Source organism: Cynocephalus volans, chromosome 13 (assembly GCF_027409185.1).
Source record: "Cynocephalus volans isolate mCynVol1 chromosome 13, mCynVol1.pri, whole genome shotgun sequence".
Classification (NCBI taxonomy): domain Eukaryota; kingdom Metazoa; phylum Chordata; class Mammalia; order Dermoptera; family Cynocephalidae; genus Cynocephalus; species Cynocephalus volans.
Genome location: NC_084472.1, coordinates 20,126,626 through 20,147,325, shown reverse-complemented (window position 1 = coordinate 20,147,325; position 20,700 = coordinate 20,126,626). Strand labels below are relative to the sequence as shown.

The window sequence follows — 20,700 nt, the reverse complement described above, 5'->3', positions numbered from 1 at the left end:
ACACCAGTCAGATGAAGAGCCAGCAGGGGCTGATGGGCAGGTGAGATCCTTACTCTCTGTCATTCCTATTTACCTCGATTTTAATCATCACATGCTTTTTTTTTTTTTTTTTTTTTTTTTTTGGTAAAAGATAGCTGTAAAATTTGAACATTTTTCTGTAAATATGACTTCAACTCCTTGGAGGAATTATTGCCAGGAGCCAAACACACACAGAACAGCCAACCAAGACAGCCACATGAGGAGCAAGCTGAGAACGCACCAAAACTAAGGACTTTCCTTCTGGAATCTTCACAGTCACGGCTACCTCAGGCGCTGAGATGTCAAACTCAACCTGGCCTTCAGTGATCACTTGATCCTGGCAGCCAAGCACGTGGGGGCAAAAGGAGGCACGGAAAGACCCTGGGCAGAGAGGACAGCTCCTGTCACATGACTGCAGAGCAGTGGCAAGCGGGCAGTGTGGCCTGCACCCGTGGCTCACCTGATCCCCACTGCCCTGCGTTCACAGACACCTGCCCCAGAAATGGCGGGTGTGCAGCTTGATAAAAGTGGATGACAAGGACGTATCGGCCCAGGTGTGGCACGAGTCCTCTCAGGGTCACTTGGTTCTAAGAGAAAAAAGAGAGAAAAAATCCCATCAACCCTCAAGCCGAAGAGCTATGCATAATCAAAATCACAGATTGTTTAGAGCTTTCAAAACAAAACAACCTAGGTATTTACCCAAGTAACTCACTATTTGTGTTCACGCAGAAACCTTCCCATGAATGGGTTTTTATAGCCATTTTATTTGTAACCACAAAAACTGGAAACAAACCATATGTCTCTTACCTACAGAATGGACTAACTGTGTGGTACAACCATAGATGTGGTTGGAGGGGGTGGTGGAATTTGATAAGTCATGCTGGAAAACTGTTTGGCAGTTTTTACCAAAGTCGAACACGTACCCCAGCAATTGCACTCTTTGGTACCTACCCAGCAGAAATGCTCATTATGTTTGCTGAGTGCTGCACAAGAATGTTCACAGCAGTGCTGCCCATCCAACCACAGACTCCATCTGTGACATTTGACCCCGATTGACAGCATCCAAGCCCTGTTCCTCCCCTTTGCCCCATGCCTGGACAAGCTGATGAGAAAGCCCAGGGGCTCCCTCCCTTGGCACAGCGGGGAGTTCAAACCACACAAATGCCAGCCCGTGAGAGAGGGAGCTCTCCCCTTGGACTGTGTCACCCCTCCCTCCACTCCCGCCAACCACAGTAAAAACCAAAGCTACCCCTCTCCTGTTGCTCAAGCACAGTGTGAGCCCTGCTGTCCCCAGAAAACCTCACTATGTGAGTATGAAATCTTTTAACCCTCAAAAAACTACGACGATGACAACACAACAATAAAAACAACAAAAGATTACCCTCATCTTTCAGATGGGAGCTGTGTCTCAGGGAGGGTAAATAACTTGCTGAAGATCACACACTATTTCGATAACAAAACCAGAACTAGAACTCTGTCGTCTTGATTCAACCCATTTCCTCCTACTATTCTAGGCTGCCTTTCCCATATGGGATCTTACTTAATTTTATCTCTCAGATCCTGTTAATATCCAAACTTGATGCAATGTGAACTGACATGAACCATCTCTGGAATTACAAGAACATAATAGTATCAGAATGTTAAGTATATTTCCGTAATCCAGAACTAAAAAAAGTCCTGCAATTTTGTAATTTATAGTAAAAAAACCAAACAAACAAAAAAAACAATACCTTATTATATTTCACTTTCATGCTGTATATGATTAATCAATAAATATTTATCGAGAATTTCCTACCTGCAAAGGTACTGTGCGCTGGTGCAGTGGGGGATGCATAAAGTTTACTGGCCACAGTGGCTACTGTGGAAGTCTTACGATCCAGCTTAGGAAGAGAACTAGTAACAATGCCAAACAGCAGCAGCCCATTAAAAATTGCCAAATGACTGTGTGCACAGAGATCAGGAGGGAAAGAGCACATCAGGCTGTGGTGGTCACAGGCAAAAATAACTAGATGCCTGCATTTCTGGGTTTGTCCACTGGTGACACTAGAGGTTCTCAACCTTTAGGGGCACCAGAATCACCTGGTGGGTTTGTTAAAACAGATTGCTGGCCCCATGCCCAGAGCTTCTGATTCAGTAGGTCTGGGGTGGGACCTGCGAATTTGCATTTCTAACAAGTTCTCAGGTACTGTGGATGCTGCTGGTTTGATTTGCATTTCTAACAAGTTCTCAGGTACTGTGGATGCTGCTGTTTTGGGGATCGCACTTTGAGAATCACCGGTTTAGAAATAGCAGACTCGAGGGGAGTCCTACCTGTGGTGCCTTCAAGGTAAGTCCAGTAACTACATCAGCAGAAGATGAAGGATCCCAGGGCAGGAGTGGGAAAGACCCACTAGTTGGGACATCCAAAGTTAATGCTGTTGAAGGAGTTTTGTGGGCCAGGGCGACACAGGTGGCACTGGAAAATAGAATATTTAAAATTCTTATTTTAAAAATAACCAGAAATAGCAGTACTGTCCATCAGTGAAGAGACAGACTTTGAGCACAGGCCTGTGTGAGCGTCAAAATAATCCTGCATCGGAGGAACCACAGGACGCTGGAGATCTTTTTACAGTGACACTTGGTGCAGTCCATCGGCTGACTGTAGTCCAGCCGCCTGTATAATATTAGTTAAAATAGAAAGAAAATCTTAACTTTAAAGTACAGAAAGTCAGATATAAAAACTTATTGCAACTTCCCTTTCCAGAATTAAAATTGTTAAAATGAGTTCAATGCAATAAACATTATTCATCTCTAAAAATAAATGTTGACATAACACTATCTAAAAGAGAACAAGTACACATCATTTCTTTTAGGTACAGCAATTCACATTGCCTTGGTGATTTCTACAGATCTAACCATGCACACATTTCATGCCTGTGTCTGCAAATTATTTTTTAAAGCACAGCAAAACTACACTACTAAAACCCCGATAAGCCTTAGTTGGCTAATTTCCGTAACTTAGCTGTAAGACAGGTCATTATTTTCGTGGCTTTTCAAATGAAGAGCCTCAGATATAAAGATCAAAGGATTGGAAAAAAGTGAGTCTTTTTGAGGGCTCAGAATAGAACTCAGGGGACCTGCCCTCCAGGGTTAAGACTTAACATTTCCCCTGTTGCTCCTGTGTTGGCTCCTGGATATTTTGGAATTCCAGAAAGATTGTTGGGGTAAATTATGTAGCTGGTTTTTCTTTTTTTAAATCCATCACCTCAATTTATCATCTTGGCTTATGAAGTTTAAGCCTTACAAACATTACAGAATCATTCAGAGAACAAGGGAGAGAGGAAGGAAATATATTACCTTTGATTAACAAATCGCCCATAACTGGCAATACAGTGGACTTGGGGTCTTAAATATTGAGTTGAGAATTCTTCAATGGGTATGATACAAATTTGATGCTGTTGAGAAAATGCAAGGCAAAAAGGCACATCACAATTATGAGCAAAACCAATGGTATGGGCAAACCACACTCTTTTAAAAAGCTATTAAGTAAAGAATTCATCCAGGAAAATTATAATTGTTACTTTAAAGTAGTAAATGTTGCAGGATGGCCTGCCCTATGGCATCATGATGAGCAACAAATCCTTTTTACTGTTATCCAGGATCACTGACTAAATTGCTGTTGGAATAATTACATAAATAAAACTGAGAACAAAATCCTATGAAAGTTTAAAAACAACTCTTTTCAGTGGTTTTCGGTACCAGTTTTTTCTCTCCTGCCTTAAGTCAATGCTGGCTCTTCAGACTCCAAGGCAGGAAGAGGGGGGATGTGGTGGGCAGCCAGAGGGCTGCTCCTGCTAGAAGTAACCTTTTTTTAAAAAAATTATTTATTATTATTAGTTTTGTTTACATTCTAAGATGTTGTCTGAGAGCAGTTGGGGTGAAGAGGGAGAAGAGAAAAGGGAAGGGGTCACTGTCCAGGCCCGTGGCACCCCCCTCATTCCAGCAGAGGAGCCCAGGGGACTTCCAGCAGTGGCTCAGCAGTGGCTCAGTCATGGCTAGGCTGGATGTGGATGTTGGGGGGGCGTGGCTGACACCCTTGGCCCCCACCCCTGCCCGGGCTCAGGAGCCCAGGGTGTTTCCAGTCCTTCTAAGTTTTACAGGTGTTCTTTGGTAGTTAGAAGTAACCTTTCTTAATAGAGGATGACTCATATCTCACACACATCTGGACTTTGTTGGAGGAACTGTCTCCACAGCTACTTTTTGAATCACACAAAAAAATGTAGTCATTATTGCAGCTCTATTCACAATAGCTAAAATTTAGAATCAACCTAAATATCCACTGATGGATGATTGGATTTTAAAAAATGTGGTGTATATACACAACAAAATACTACTCAGCCATTAAAAAAAAACTTATGCCATTTGCAGCAGCATAGATGAGCTTGGAGAAAATTATGTTAAGTGAAAGAAGCCAGGCACAGAAAGAGAAATATTGAATGCTCTCACTCTTATGTGGGAGTTAAAACAAACAAACAAATAATAATAATAATAATAATAATAATAATAATAATAAAAGTCGAACTTTCAGAAGTAGAGAGTAGAACTGTGAGACAGGATGGCAGAGGAGGGAGGGGGGATAGTAAGAGGTTGGTTAATGGACACAAAATTACAGCTAGATAGGAAAAATAAGTTCTATTGGTATACAGTATTGCTAGGCATCCATAATTAATAATAATTTATCCTATGTTGTCAACTGGCTAAAATGGAGGAGCTTAAATGTTCTCATCACAAAGAAATGATAAATTTTTGCAATGATGAATTTGCTAACTACTCTGATTTGATCACTATACATCATATACATGCATTGAAATATAACTCTACCTCATAAATATGCACAATCAACACATTTCAATTAAATAAAAAAAATTTTAAAACAGTCATTAATTTATCAATATATTTCACTGTAAATCAAAACTACGGTACCAACTTGATTGCAAAGCTGTTCAGTAACAGCAAAAATTTTTATCGAACATGACTGAAACTGAGGGATCCTGCAAGACCAGGAGGGACAATGCCCCTGTCCTCATGGAGTATCTGTTCTAGTCAATCTTGACTCTCGATGACATTTGAGTATTTCAAAAAGGGCATACCTATGCTTAAACAATGAAGATTCATCCCCATTATAATATCCAAAGATAGAGGTTAGATTCACTTGGATTATGTTTTAAAAGACAGCCACTGAATTCCAGCTACTTCTTAAGAGCAAGCCCAAAGTTCTTAACATGGTCAGGCACAAATATTTAAAGCATATCCGTACAGGCTGGCCTGGCATTTCCCAGGGTGTGATAAATGCTTAATACTAGCAGTAACAGGAAGTTGCTTCACACTTAGATTATTTTAAATTCCCTGAGATATTTATGGTAAATCTGGCCACCTTCCTAGCCAGATCCCACTGCCTCTGTTTATCGTAATTCTTAATATTCAAGTTGTGTCATTACAGGAGTGGACATGAAGGTTATTTAATTTGCCACACTTGGTATTTTAACTCAACACTATATATCTAATTAACTGGATAATACTCTTTTTCAAATAGAGGGTTTTTTTTAAAAAAAAAAATAGGTGATTATAAACTTTAAAATTTTGATGGAATTTGCCAAGAAGTGAATAGAGATAGTAAAACAGTAAAATGGGGAAGAAAATAAAAATAACCAATGGCATTTCTATACTCCAGCAATAGTAATAAACTAGGACATATAATGACAAAAGATATTTCATTCACCACAGTAACGATGAATAAAAATTAATGAAATGGGATTTTGTGAGATGCATTCAAGTTTGATAACTAAATTTAATTAGGTGATATAAAAAGGCTCAAACAAACAAAAAGGCAAGTCAGCTTTTAGATGGTGCGAATAAAAACTGAATTGGCAGTTCTTCCCAGGTTAATGCTATAGATGTAATGCAATCCCAGCCAAAATTTTAATAAGCTTTTAAAAAATGTAGATATCGATAGAATGCTTCTAAAATTCACTGGGCAAAACAGGAACATACCAGAAGGAAGCGGGCCATGCGTGCTGTGAGCCGAACGTCCGCATCTGCTAGGAGCTCGTGCACGGCGATGCGGCGCATGCCATCGATGACAGCGCTCCGGCAGAGGAGGCTGCTGCAGGAGGAACAGAGTAGTTTAGCCCAACTCCCCAGTCTCCCTCATTGTGCCTCCCTGCAGGGGGGCTGATTGCTCTTCGGTTACTCCTTAGTTTATAACTGGATGAACAATAGTGAATTTTCCCGTACAACGAGTTAAAGAGAGATGCAGCCCACAATCTCTCTGGGGAAAAGGACCTTCCAGCTGTGGTCAGTGCTGTACCTAGTGTGGGTAAAGGCCCTGCTCACCTTTTCCAGCTGCTTGATGGAATACTCGGTTTAGTCATCAGGAAAAAGAACCCCAGGATCAATAATGGCAGATCTCTAAGACACAGCCTTCTTGGAAATTTACCAATATCCTTGGGACCTTTCACAGTTAAAGGTATCCACTAGCCTCACAGCAACCATCCCAGGCCAAGTCAGTAAGTCTGGCCGGCTCTACCCAACATGGTACAAAACCCAGGGTTTGACTTTGAAGCCCAGTCTGTCCCTCCTCCTTTTTCCTTTCTCATTTCTACCATTGTTGTCCCTGCCCACCATCCCAGCAGATGACATACAGAGTTCAGGAACATTGAAAAGCTCACAGTTTTGAACCAAAGAATATAACTCTAATGGTAAAACCAAAAAGGAAGTAGTTTTAGAGTAATGTTTTTGACTTCATACTCTATAGCAAATTTTCTGTCTGTAAGTATAATTTGGAACTAGTGACATATTAAAACAAAATAACTCTCTCTGATAAATATTGGAAATAATGTAGGCAATAACTTTTTTGGTGTGGATTAAAATGAGATAAAATGTATATAAAGAGCCAAGCACAGTTTGTGGCTTATATTAAAAATTTAATGAACAGTGGTTTTCTTTTCCCTTGAGTGTGTGTGTGTGTGTGTGTGTGTGTGTGTGTGTGTGTGTGTGTGTGTGTGTGCGCGCGCGCGTCCATTAAAACACACTCCTTTTGGATTTGGGCATAATCCTGGGAGTTCAATATATTAAATGATTCACTTAAATTTAGTTTTGTCCTTATCCTATATTAAGTTCTTACTAAGAAATAGACTAACAGTAATAACTGAATTGATTTAATCATTAATCATCACCTTTCTTATGAAAAGCAGACTTGACTTATCATAGCACTATTTTGAAAAGTGGTGTTCCTATTAGCACTACTGCTATTCTGCTGGGATATTAGTTTTTAACAACATAGAACTCACTTGAGAAATGCTGTGAGAAGTTCAAACCTCAGCAGGAGATACTGCAATGTTGAAAGGGCCTGTCATTTGCAATCAGGTTTTATGGGTCAAATATTTTCCAACTGCACCATATGTTTTGGACTTCCAGGACTTGTCCCTGCTCATTTTCACTTGTACACGTGACAGGCAAGGTAGAGAAAAAGAATATACTTTAGCCAAGTGAAAAAATATAATGGAACTTTCCCGGGAGTGGTTAAATACAATGAAAGTGATTCCTAGTCTAATAGAACATTGTCCTAGAATTCTAACAAAAGAGGCTTGTAAAGCAGAACTTTGGTGGGGTCGTGTTCAGAGCCAGAGTGATCTGCAGAATGTCATACAGTTCTCTCTCAATAACTCCATTCAGACAAAGGTCATGAAACAACACACATGGAGTCCTGGAAGGGTGCCCTTTCTTTCTTTGGTTTTTGAAATCACCTCCTCTCTTTGGCACAGATATTGTCAGAGCTCTTCTAATTCAGAGAGTCACTGGGGTCATTACAAATATTTCCTCCAGTCCCCTTAGCCATCTCCACTATGTATCTTGTGAAACAGGAATCAGGCCACATGATCTGGAAGGTGAAAGGAGTCAGACAGCTGAACTGGAATGTGTGCTTGGATGGATGGGGCACGGAGAAGCCCTGCCCCAGGCCCTGTGACCAACAGTCTCCAGGACTCAGGTGGTACATGGTGACCATCCATCTGGGAGTGTACATTCCAGTGGTTGCTGATGTCACCTATAGATTCAACTCATATTTGCAGATAATGACAGAACATTCTGGGGAACTTTTTTAGGCCCATCTCATGGTCCTGTTAAAAACCTAAATACAATTACATTCTTTGATTTCTTTACCATCACCCCAGAGACAAAGCCTTCACAGCTGCTTTTTCAGGGTTGCTGAGGGCATGATGTTAATTCAATAACCATTTCATCAAGTCTGATAAAAGTTTCCATTCTAAGCTACTAAAAGTAATTCTTTTCATAAGATTTTTCATTTTCACAACAGTAAAAATGTCCAACTATTTCAGGTCATCTTAGGTTCAATGAAAAACAGCTTGAAAGTAGAATAAAATGTTCAAGACCTTGGCCAAAGAATTGGGTGGGTTTATTGCAGTCTCTACCTGCTGTTTCAAGGAAAATCATCTTCCAGTACCATTTATGATACAATTCATTTCATATGGAAACACTCCCTGTGCTAGTTCCTTAATTAAATCTTGCTCTGAATATTTGCATGGATCTTGAAATACTATGCAAAGAAAACCATTTTTAACAAACTGTTGTCAGTTAGTACTCTTGTTAAAGAACTTCATGGGGGCAAATTTTAAAGTTCTTTGTCAAATTTTTTTTCACCTGCTGATCATCAAACATTAATTATCCCCAGTTCTGAAAGGGTGTTGTGAAGGCGGGTGTGCACCTCCTAACATTATCGAGAATGAGACTCTTTCCTTGTGCCATGCACCCATGCACCTGACACAGCCTTCAAGGTGAGAGGACTGAGTTCATTGCACTACACCAGAGTGGCAGAGAATAAAATAAAAAGTTATGCTGCTTCATGTAAATCTGAACCAAATTGATCAGGAGAGCATAGAACTTTTTAAGAAAACACAACATTTCCAAGACTCTGCCCACATAGAGGACTCCCAATACCCATATTGCGGATGACATTAGATCACACCACTAGTCACCTGCTTGTTTTCAAGATCTGCCTCAAAAAGGAAACAACTTTCCAATGCAAATTAAAACCACCATTCCTAAAGGCAGGCTTCCTAATTGTTCCATTATGGAGGAATTTCCAGGGGTGGGACTGATTACCTGTACTTGCAGCTGTAAATGTTCACCTGGCCTGCCAGGATGGAGCCAGGGCTCCTCACGGTCACATCAACCACAAACAGCTGGTCTGCTTCTGTGGCATACTCTACCACAACCACATAGTGGCCAACCTGTGGGACGCGCAGCTGCAGATGCAGTTCCACCTGCAGAGGTCGAGCAGAGAGACTGTCATCTGAACGTGCAGCGTACTGTCTACGTCTGCATACGCAATTGTGAAATGGAGCTGAGAAGACCCTCTGGAAGCATTTTTATACATCACCACAGGAAGAAATATGGTCCTAGAGGTAGAGGTGCCAGGTAAAACACACGATGCTCTGTTAAATTTGAAATTGAGATAATCAACAAACAATTATTCATTGTTTATCTGGACTTCAAATTTAATGGGGCATCCTCTATTTTTAGTTCCTAAATCTGGCAGCTCCACTCATAGGAGCTCCTGCTCTTTCCCCAGGAATGTTTTAGCCACTTGTTTCTCAAAGTAAAAGATGCTTCAAAACTTGTAGTAAAAAGGAATTACCAGTATGGGATAAGAGAAATGGAAATGTGCCTTGAGGCTCTTTAACTGTTCTATAAAAAAGAAATTTTAAATTATATGAATGGAAATCACGTAAAAGTGACACACACACACACCCACTCCTGGAATAAAACTGTTAATAGCTTGATTTGCATACTTTCAGATCATTTTCAAACCATGCCTGAATATGCATATACCTGTTTTTTTCATTTTTAAGAAAAACTGACCATAGAAGGCAATCAAGGATGCTTTTGCAGTATAATGACAGAGACAGCATGGCCTGCAAAGCTGAAAATATCTACTATCTGGCCCTTTACAGAAAAAGTGTGCCCTCCCCCAATACCACCTATAGGTTAGGAGCTCAGGGTCTGGAATCAGACTGTCTCCAGCTGTGTGATCTTGGGCAGGTCACTTAACATCTGTATGCCTCAGCACTTCCTTGTGTAAAATGAGGATAACAATAGTATTCATCTCTTAAGATTATCATGAGGATCAAATAAATTAATACATGTACAGCCCTAGAACTGTATCTGACACGTAATAAGCACTATGTAAACACTGATGACTATAATTGTGATTACTACTTCTTGCCACGACTTGCTTTCTTGACTCAACAGCGTTTCCTGTGTCTTTATCAGTATGTACAGACATACTTCGTTTTTAATAGCTGCCTACCATTCCACATTACGAATATAAAATTACTTAACCCTACTGATGGACACTTAGCTTGTCTCTAATTTTCCCTGTAACATATAACACTATATGATCATCACATATATATCCTTATGCTAGCATTGCTGGGTCAAAGTGTGTGTGCAGATTGAATGCCTGAGCCGATACCAGAATTGCACCTCTTAGCAGTGAGATCCACCTCAGGCCATATAAGTTGAGGCCCAGTGGAGCCTTACCAAACTTAATTAAAGTAGTTCTCCCTCTCCTTGCCTTTGGGAAATTCACATTCAGTGTTCCTTCTGAGCAGCTCTGAACCTCATAACTGCTATTTTCCACAGTGATTTTTCTATCACTTAAATAATAGAAAGACTTCCCTCAGGAAAACAAGTGTGGACTCAGTGTTATTGAGTGAAATGTGGTGCTGCCACTGGTCCGCATGGAGAGGTTATTAGCAGTATTTCTCCCCTGGGCATCTCCAAACAAGGGCTCATCTGTGTTTCCCCCACCACAAAACGCACACAGGTAATGATGTATGGGGTTTTCTTCCAGAAGCTATTATTGGCTGTAAGTTCTATCATAGCACTCTATCATAAATTTTTACTCCTCTTCCCACTCTGAGTCCTATGGGTTGATTTTTGGAAGAGTTGTTGGAAGAGTTTAAAATACACTTGATGGTAAAACTAGGTTTTGAGAAACTCAGATAAAAGACATAAAAGATGGCAAACAAGCTTTACTATTTGCTGTTATCAGTTATTTATCTTCTCAAAAGGGAATGTTAACAGAACCAGTATCAAACTGGAAAAATCTTTCTGATTTTATGGCACAGAACCACCTTCTCCTAATTATCAGTTTTCTAGGATAAAGACATAGAAGGTGGGTTTATCAAATCTGTTGCTCACACAAAGCTAAGAGAACAACTAACATGTCTGATGTCAAAATGAGGATTCAAATGAATTGGTCACATGTAGTATTGAACACCTACCCTATGCCAGTCCTCCAGCCAGGTGATGGGAAACAAGACAGAGTAGTCTCTGCCCTCAGACAGGCTTTTAATCAAATAATGAGATAATTAGACAAATACAGTGTAAAATCACACGGGTGATAAATCCTGTGTAGGGGTGCTATGGGAATGTGTAAAACAGGGGCCTGAGCTAACAAGGAGATGACCGAGAGGGAAGACTGAGCGTGGGGACAAGGAGTAGATAACCAGGCCAGGAGGGGAGGGAACAGCCTGCAGAGGAGGCCCCCCTGCAACATAAAATGCTGTAGGTTCTCATGTAATGCAAGTCCAAGTGGCTGTGGAACAGAGAGCAAGATGGGGTATGATGAAATTGAGAAGAAAGGGAAGCCTTACAGGCCATATTAAAATTTTTATCTCTATCCTAAGATCAATGAGATGAAATTGCAATATTCCAACTGTGTGTTGGGGAGAGGCAATAATGATCAGATATGAGGGGTCTTCAAAAAGTTAATGGAAGAATTCATATTATCTTTTAATTCTATTTTTCCATGAACTTTTTGACGTACCCTTGTATTTCTGTCAGAATAAGTGCGCTGGCTACAGTGTGAAGAATGGATTGGGAGAGGCAGTGGGCAAGAGTGGATGTGGGGGAGCTCAGTAGGAGGCTACTGCAGAGATCCTATGAAAGATAATAGTATACTGGACAAGGGAGATTGAGAAAAGTGAAGAGATTCAAGAAAAGTTTGGGAAGTAGACTCAGGAATGGGTTAGCTTTGGCAGGGAGTGAAAATGGGAGAAGTAATAGATGACCCTAAGAATTCTGGTTTCTTCATGAATGGATGGGTGGTGGTACCATCTACTTGGGTAGAGAATACTAAAATGGAATTTGAGATCCCTTTGGGACATCCAAGAGGTATTGTCAAGAAGGAAGGTAGGTTTGCTGCTCTGCATATAAAAGGAGAAGTAAGATTGGACATACCAATTTGGGAGCTATCTGTGTGGAGTTGGGGTCTGAAACAACAGGCCTGGATGAGACAGCTTAGGAAGAGAATATAGTCACAAGACAAGGCTAGGACTGAGCCTCGACAGATTCTAACATTTAATGGCAGGACAGAGGAGGATGAGCCCGCACATGATATTGTGCAGAAGCAGCCAGAGAGGTAGAAAGAGAACCAGACCACTCCTAAATTACAGAAAACAAGGTAAGAGAGAGTTTTAAATGTATGGAGTGCTCAACAAGTATTGAAAGTTGCTGAGAAGTTAAACAGATGAGGACTGAAATATAACCATTGGACTTAGTGACGAGGATATCGTTGGAAACCATGGCAAAAAAAATTTAATGGAGTAGGAGGTGGAAGCCAGACTGGAGTGGGCTGAGGTGTGAGTGGTATAGAAAGAATTAGAAACAGGGAGTGCAGACAATTCTCTGGAGAAGTTTTATTGTGAAGGGGAGAAAAGTTATGGAGCAATGGCTGAGTTGTGGGAGAGGGAAGGAGGATTTTAACAAAAATAGGTTAAAATTTGGTATTTTTAAAAGATGGGTGATTTCCAGTTCAGATGGCATAGAGAGTTCACATTTGCTCTACCCCTCCAGCTCCAAGAGATAGTAATTCTGGATAAAATGTTTTAAAAGAAGAACAGAAAGATATATTTGGGATCAAAAGTAACTAGGTGATGGGACATAACCTAGTTCCAGGTTCATTTTTTGAAGCCAAAGACGAGGGTTCCCTCAAATCATGAAAAGAAGCTGAAAACAGTTGCTGCCAATCTGCCACCTGGGTTATGACTTCAAAGAAGCTGTGGAATATTGAGACCAAAGATACAGCCTTGTAACAACAAACTGAGTTAAGCCACCCACAACGTCTGAATCCGTGCTAAGTATCACACCAGGAGAGCAGATTATGCTGTAATGTCTGCCTCTGTGCAAAGGGTCCAGGGGACTAGGTAAGACACTGCAAAAGTACCAGACTGAGACGGCTGTAGACAAAGAAGGAGAGGATAAGAACCTCTCACTTGAAGTAAGCCAATAAGCCAATAAACAAAATGTCAAAACACATAAAGAAATCTGGTATTGAGAAAGGTAACAAAATTATCAATCAGAAGATGAGTTTGCTTTAGATAAGATGAATTTTATGGAATAGTCTGAAAAAGTCTTTAAGTATACTGGTTCATGATCTATAATCCCCAAATTCTGAAAAAGAAATATTTTTTGTAACTTTTTTCAGTGGCAAATAATCTAACCTAGCCAATCATCATCTACTGGCAGTTTGACATGAACTGATATAAATCCATGTAGATAGTCTTTATGTGTCCTCCTTGGTTTGCATATTCATGGTTTTCATTCGAGAAATATTAACCTATCAGACCCCACTGGAGATGTTATCTTTTTTGAAATCATAAAAATTCTGAATTCTGAAATACACCTGGATCCAAGGGCTTTCGGATACTCAAAAAGGTAATAAAGAAGTAACTTCCACTTAAAATGTACATGAAATTTTGAGACAAAAACTGACAGAAAAGACAACAAAAAGTAAATATAAGAGCCAATTGTAAATATTTAAAATTAAAAGTATAAATTAAACTGAATCAATAGGCTGGACAAATTCTAGACTGGTGATGGTGTAACAGAACAAGTATTTATTTTTAAAGAGTCTTGAGGAATTCACCCAGAAAGCAGCACAAAGGGTCAAAGAGATATTAAAAATTCAACAAATGGCAGCTAAGTAATATTTGAAAAGATAATAGCTGAGAATTTCCCAGGATGAAAGACATGAATCTTCATATTATTCTGCATTGCTCCATGTGGCTTATGATGACCAAAAGTTAGACATTATAACAAGCCAGATTTTGGCTTAATAAGAGGGTACTTCAAAAAGTTTGCGGAAAAATAGAATTAAAAGATAATATTAATTCTTCCATGAACTTTTGAGGATGCTTTGTATAAAAAAGGACTTCCTAATATTTGCAGTTTATTAATAAAATGGAGCAGTCTACCTCTCAAAGAAATGAGCCCCCTATCAATTTAAGTATTCAACAGAGGGTAAATGGATATCTAACAAGGATAATGTAGAAAGGATTCTTTCACAGGAATGGAAATCAGATGATTTTCAAAGCCTCTTCTATCTCCATAAGTCTCTGAATTTTAGCACAATGGTCTACAAAAGTGCTATCCAATAGAACTTGCTGGGATGATAAAAATATTCTATAATCTGTGCTGTCCAACAGGGTGGCCACTAGACATATGTGATTATTGTGCCCTTGAAATATGGCTAGTGCAACTGAAGAACTGAATTTTTAACTATAATTAAGTTTACTTAATTTGAGATTATATAGCCATGTGGGACTGGTGGCTATTGTATTGGACAACAGAGGTCTGTAAGCATTCAGATAAAACAGTAAAAAGGTTTGTTCAATAAAACTGGACAGTCCAGGATTTAATTTTATGCATTAACCCAAAGTGGCCCTCATGAATAGCTCAATGCTGTGGCTCCAGGCTAAATCAGTGGTGAGGACACCTCCAGATGAATCATCGGCATACTTCCTGGAGAATGGCCCTTCTCAACTGTCTCTCCCTGTTGTCTGGGGAACACACACACCCACAAACACACACACATGTATATTTGTATATATGTGTGTATGTGCATTTTTACATATACCTGTATGTATGTAAAAGCCTACACCTATACACATGTATGTGTGTATGTGTGTGTGTATACACTCAGCATGGATAGGGAGGGAAACAGCAAATGATATAAGAATGGAGTAGAGGGAAGATCACTCAGTTTTTTAAATGCATATCTGTATTGCTTTACTTGTTACAACAAGCATAGGTTATTTCACAAAATAAAAATTCTAATAAAATAAAATGAAATGGACTATACTTAAGAAACATGCTTCAAATTTTTAGCTGCTACCTTCAAAATGTTAAGAATGAGGTTTACAAAAACATGCACATCAAAACGTTCAGTGAGAATTAATGCCACGAATATTTTCATTTCACTAATGTAATCCCTCAAATGAACATTTTGCTCGAAGGTACAAAACAGAGAACATTATAGAAGGTAAAGAATGAAAATATACTGGAGGAAGGCTTTTTCTGGTGTCTTCATTTCAAAGTGTTGTGTGTTCTTACTGTTACTGTTGATATACTGTACTTCTAACTCAAGTCTTAAATCAGTGTAGTCTTAAATTTGGTTATGAGGCTCAAAGAACTCCTGGAAGAGAAGTAATGCGATGCCCCATAGTAACCTGTCCCCCAAGCCATGAGGTCAGTGCTTTGGGGTGTAGCAGTTCCGGATTCCGAGCGTGAGGAATTCAGCTGTTACAATTGCTTAGCCTAAGGTGTTGGACAGTCAGTGAGTGTTGTATCCTTTTAGGGTAAACTATTCGGTTTCTGGAGGCCTTTTAGGTGAGTTTCATGTCTTTTAAGAGAGATCTTCCCCTAAATCAGATAGAACAGGATGCCCCCTTATAAGACCAGGCAACCAAAAGGAAAAGATTCTGTGGTTGCCTGTGTCCCCTGCCATGTCTAGAAAGTGTTCAAAGAACAACCTCCACGCGGCTCAGTGTGGCGTACCATCCAGCCCCAACCCAAATCAGAGAACTCAGCAAACACAGATTAACACCTCTGAGAAATTCTCCCAGATTCCCCTGAATTCGAGAAGCAACTGTGGACAAGGGGTTTCAGCAGACACAGATGGGGAGGTAGAAACAGCTTTGACAATAAATAAAAGGCTGCCCCCACCTGTCTCCCACTGAGGTCCGCCATGAGTGGGTGTGCAGCTGTGGGCCGCCTCACTGTCAAGGATTGTGGCTCCCCATCAAGCAGGAAGTGTTTGGCCTTACAAGCAAGGGTGCAGGGGAATCTGGTCACCGGCAAATGCTGGTAAAGCAAGCAACTTCAACAACAACAACAAAATACAATAGTTACAACTGAGAACACAAAACTGCATTCCCAAGGACTCTTAATCTTCACTTCACTCACTCATTCATTCATCATTCCTTCAACAAACTCTTAAGTGTTTACTACAGGAATTGGGCAGTAATTACCACCTGCTCAAGGAATGGAAGAAACAGAGGTCCACAAACCCAGATTCTACTTTAAGCTCTTCCCCTCACCAGATGCATGACCTCGAAGGCATTACTTGGGCATGCACCAACATTTCTGCATGCTTGAAGGTGGTAACCTCTCATAAGCCAGCCACTGTGTGCAAAGTGCTTCATGATTCTTACATGAAGGACACAAGTAAGACACAGAGGAAAATCATGATTAAGTAATTATCCAGAGTGTCACGCTGTGGTTGTGATCCCCAAGCCTATCATGAATCCTTGCATTAAAGGCTCCTAATTTAGAGGATCCCAGTGAAGACATGGCTGCATCTTCTGCCCCACACTAACTTTTCCTGTGGAGATCCTGCATAGGCACATGGCTCTGTGACTGGCACGTGCAGCGCGGATGCTTCATAGTAGTCTCTGGGGAGCAGCACCAGGTAATCCTAATAAATAAAGACCATGAAAACAATTACTCATTTTGCTGGCAGCCCTACTTTGATAATAATATAACCAAACAGTCTAGCAATAACCAGGGGAGTCACTAGTTAAACTGCCCAACCAACTGATCTGCTCTTCACCCTGACACATGGAGCATCTCATCCAAGTCTCTTTATGCATTGGAGATCAGCTCCTCGGTGCTAACATTGTTATTTTTCTAATCTCAGACGAAATTTTACTGTCTCTTATGGGTTGTTTACAAATTCAAAAATTAACAAAGATAATAAAGTTTTTTTGGTAAAATGTTCCTTGGAAATACTGGCTGCCTTTATCTACAGAACACTGAATTGTAGATCATGAAGGATGGCTTTCCACCGTACACCTGAGCAACGCTCAACTGGCATGATGTAAAAAGTGATGTTTTGTGGTCCCAGTGATTCATAGAATGAAACCGGCCCACTGCTTGTGCCAAGAAATGAGAGGAAGAACATGTCCCACTGAGTGTGTGAAATGGAGCCCACAACATTAATTCAACTGAGCAACTCTTCAGAAGCGCTGGGCTTCTGAGAGGTGGATGGTGTGACAGCTTCCAGCAATCCTGGAATGGCCCCAGATCTGCAGAGGGAGGGAGGTGGGCAATGTTTGCCTCAACTGGGAAGAGGCTCATACACAGACCATGAGGGTTTTGCTCTCCTCAGAAAGAAATGCGTGGAAGGGGAAAAGTAGGAGGTGGTGGCTCATGTGACTCAGTGATGTTACTACGTGAGTGTGTTTCAGTTTAAAAATGTTTATTGTTCTATTAGTAAGTTTCCTGAGATTAGCACTATATCTCCCCATTACTTCACGGTCCCATAATCCTAGAACAGTAAAAGTTGATAATAGGCACTCAATTAAATGTTTTTAGAGAAAATGGGATCATAATATGGAAGGATGCACGTGTGCTACTACACAGTTGCACAGACTAAATGTCATTGAGCCTCTTCCATGCCTAGGTAGCAACTTTCACAATGAACTTCTCTCCATTAATCCAACTTTGTACCCATTATTAGCATCAATAGAATTTTCCTCTTCTTCATTTCTAACATATATAAAACATTCTTAAACTTTTTTAAAGCGATAAAGCTTCCTACCAAGAAGATGCAAGAAAAACGGGGACTGAATGTACAGCACAAACCCTCATGTAATTGTTGTAAGATCCCAGATTTTGAAAGAACCTAAAAGGGTAAGTATTGTCTTTACTGTACAGAAGAAGCAACTGAGGCAGGCTTGGAGTTAAGGGACTTGCCTGAGATTTGCTAACCTGGCCAATCAATGGGTTTGTGCCAGAAGGAAGTTTATGTTTTCCACTTTAAGTGGCTGAAACCAAGCTTTTGCCAAAGACCTTGTTTTGAAAAGACTTTGATTTAAGCTAAAGCAGACCTCAAACCGTATATCTAAGAGAGGGGTGTCTCAGAGAACAGGTTTCGTCCCTCTAGCTCCCTGTGGCTTCTCCAGCTATTCTATTAGCATGCGTGGACACAGCCTGCCCTTGATGAAGAGTTCCTTGCCTAAGGCAATCTGTTTGGTGAGACTGTTGCCTGCATTTAAGGTAGAAGAAAGCAGGAAGAGTGTCATGGGGAAGCACTGGCTCCCACAGACTTTTTTCTCTTTCTACCACCGAGACCTTCACCAATATTAGTGTCTTCTGACTTCACTCTGGGTTCTTCTGACTTCATTCTGCACACTGCCCAGAGAGTCTTATTTTTTTTAGATGCCCTACTGATTCGTGATGAAGAATCCCAAACAAGCTTTCAAAAGGCAGGGACATATACTTATGAAGGTTTTGCATTTGTTCTGATAACTTTGAGTCTTTTTAGATTATAGTTTCGCATATTTTTTTTGTCCAAGAGAAGCTGGATGGAAGGATATAAAAGATACTTTAAGTTGGTTCCTACGTCATTTGAGGGCAAATGTCACCATAGTTTTCTGTGTCTAAAAGAGAACTACCACGATTTTCATATTATGGTCACTGTGGGTCATAGTCTAGAATGGAACCATGTCTACGGGGGGAAGAATCCCACAGAGCTCTTCATTAAGAACTATGTCTTACCAGGAGGACTCCTTCTGCCTTAATACAAGCAATCCATGTCCCTGGTGTGATTGAAAACGGGTGTGCAAAACCATTTCCGGGGACAGTGAGAAAGGCTGGCTCCTTACTTGGCAGGAAGAAGATCTCTTTGCTTTGGGCAGCACCTGTCAGAAATACAAAGAACTTCTTAAGGCACTTTTCTAACAGTCAGTGTAATAATTTTCGATATTCAGTTTTGAACATTCAGTTTACATCTAAGAAAGTTTAATATGGTTTACTAGTCATATGTACTGATCAGATTTACTGGTCTCATTTTTAAAAATTATATGTATGCATATACATATGTATGAAATAGACCAGAAAGATATTAAGATGTTAGCAGTGGCTATCATTTCTGGGATTGTGAGTATTTTTAAAATTTATTAAATAAATATATTAATACACATAAGTGGTTTAGGAAAGTTCCTTGCATATAGTAAGTGTTCAATATATTACATTAGCTATTAAACTATCTTCTCTTTTTTGTTTAAAAAAATTTAATTTTAATCTCTGTTAATGAATGCATTCATTTTGTGATAAGAAAATTTTGCTTTTTGTTTGTTTTCAGGATGCAATGTATTTTCTTCTGCTTTAAACAAAAGAGAACCTTCTACAGAAGGTTCAGAAACAACAAAAAAAAAACTGTTCCATATGAGTGTCACTGAGACTTTGTCTTCAGAAGAAATGCTTACTCCAAATCCTGCATCTCCTCTCTTCCTACAAGTATCTATGGGGCCCACTGGAACAAGGCAGTGAACACAGTAAACATGGCCTCTGCTCCCTGAGGGTGGGGACAGGGGAGGTGAAGGGGAGACCCGAAATCAGGAGGATACGGTACAGTGTGGACAGTGGAATTTGGGGGGAGGCATAAGTTACCATGGGAACACAGAACTGAGGCTCTTAACTCAGACTTGAGGGAAAGGTGTCCCGAAGGATGAGGAAACACACCAAAGTGATTCTAGCTGTCTGAGTTAGAGGGCAGATTGCTCATGGGATTGTCACCTAGGAGGCAGAAGGGTCTCATAGAAAAAGTTTGGAGTCTGAGGATTTTGTCTGCAAAGACCATCTGTGCACACAGGCAATTTATTACACCCCTCAGCTCTGTTTCCTCTTCAACTCTCTGCAGTCTGCAAAGTTGTTATCACGTGAGGAAATGGATGTTAAATTGCTCTCTGTAAATGATAAAGCCGTTCTGCTAGTTCTCCCTACTGGTTATTAGTTATCAGCCTCCAGCTGGGCTGACACAACTTGGGAAGGATGTCATTTCTTCCCCCATTCTGATTCTGCCATGGATGCTAAACATAGATGCCTACATCTTGATCCTAAATCAGATTTCCATTGGTGCCATTTTGCATCTTCAGGGATTCCAAACGCTCCCTGGAATCCGTTTCCAGGATTGGCAAAAGCCCTAATTCCTAGGTGAACACACTTCCAAGGCTTTTCTCTGCCTGCAGCAAGGCTGGGCTCTCCTCTGCTGTCCCTCTGCCCTCAGGAATCCCTCATCCCTGATGAGGTTTGCAAATCCTTCCAGAAGCTCTCTTGGGCTTTGTGCTTTACAGCATTCATCTTTAAAATCTTATCTTCATCCGTTTCTCCTTGAACTATTTCGTTTTCTAAAACAATGGGAGAATTTAGGGCAGGCAGCAGACCAAAGTCTCTGAAATACCACCAAAAAGGTGACGCCCACTTCACCATGAGTTATTAATTAGCTTTGCTCAGTGAATATATTATAACCCATGGGGTTCAGCCAAGGTACACAGG

At 40.3% G+C, this 20,700-nt stretch overlaps 1 protein-coding gene across 1 annotated transcript in view; it reads right to left on the bottom strand.

The window, feature by feature from the left end:
• Positions 1–20,700, bottom strand: part of LAMA3 (laminin subunit alpha 3) — a 242,277-nt gene that overhangs the window by 98,862 nt on the left and 122,715 nt on the right. Inside the window, exons 21-29 of the mRNA XM_063076630.1 lie at positions 18,922–19,064; positions 16,740–16,837; positions 16,087–16,240; positions 9,178–9,338; positions 6,049–6,160; positions 3,355–3,452; positions 2,329–2,473; positions 479–605; positions 260–399 (exon numbers count right to left, since the gene is read on the bottom strand). Of these exons, the coding sequence (XP_062932700.1) occupies positions 260–399; positions 479–605; positions 2,329–2,473; positions 3,355–3,452; positions 6,049–6,160; positions 9,178–9,338; positions 16,087–16,240; positions 16,740–16,837; positions 18,922–19,064 (1,178 nt within the window). The remainder of the gene's footprint in view (positions 1–259; positions 400–478; positions 606–2,328; positions 2,474–3,354; positions 3,453–6,048; positions 6,161–9,177; positions 9,339–16,086; positions 16,241–16,739; positions 16,838–18,921; positions 19,065–20,700) is intronic.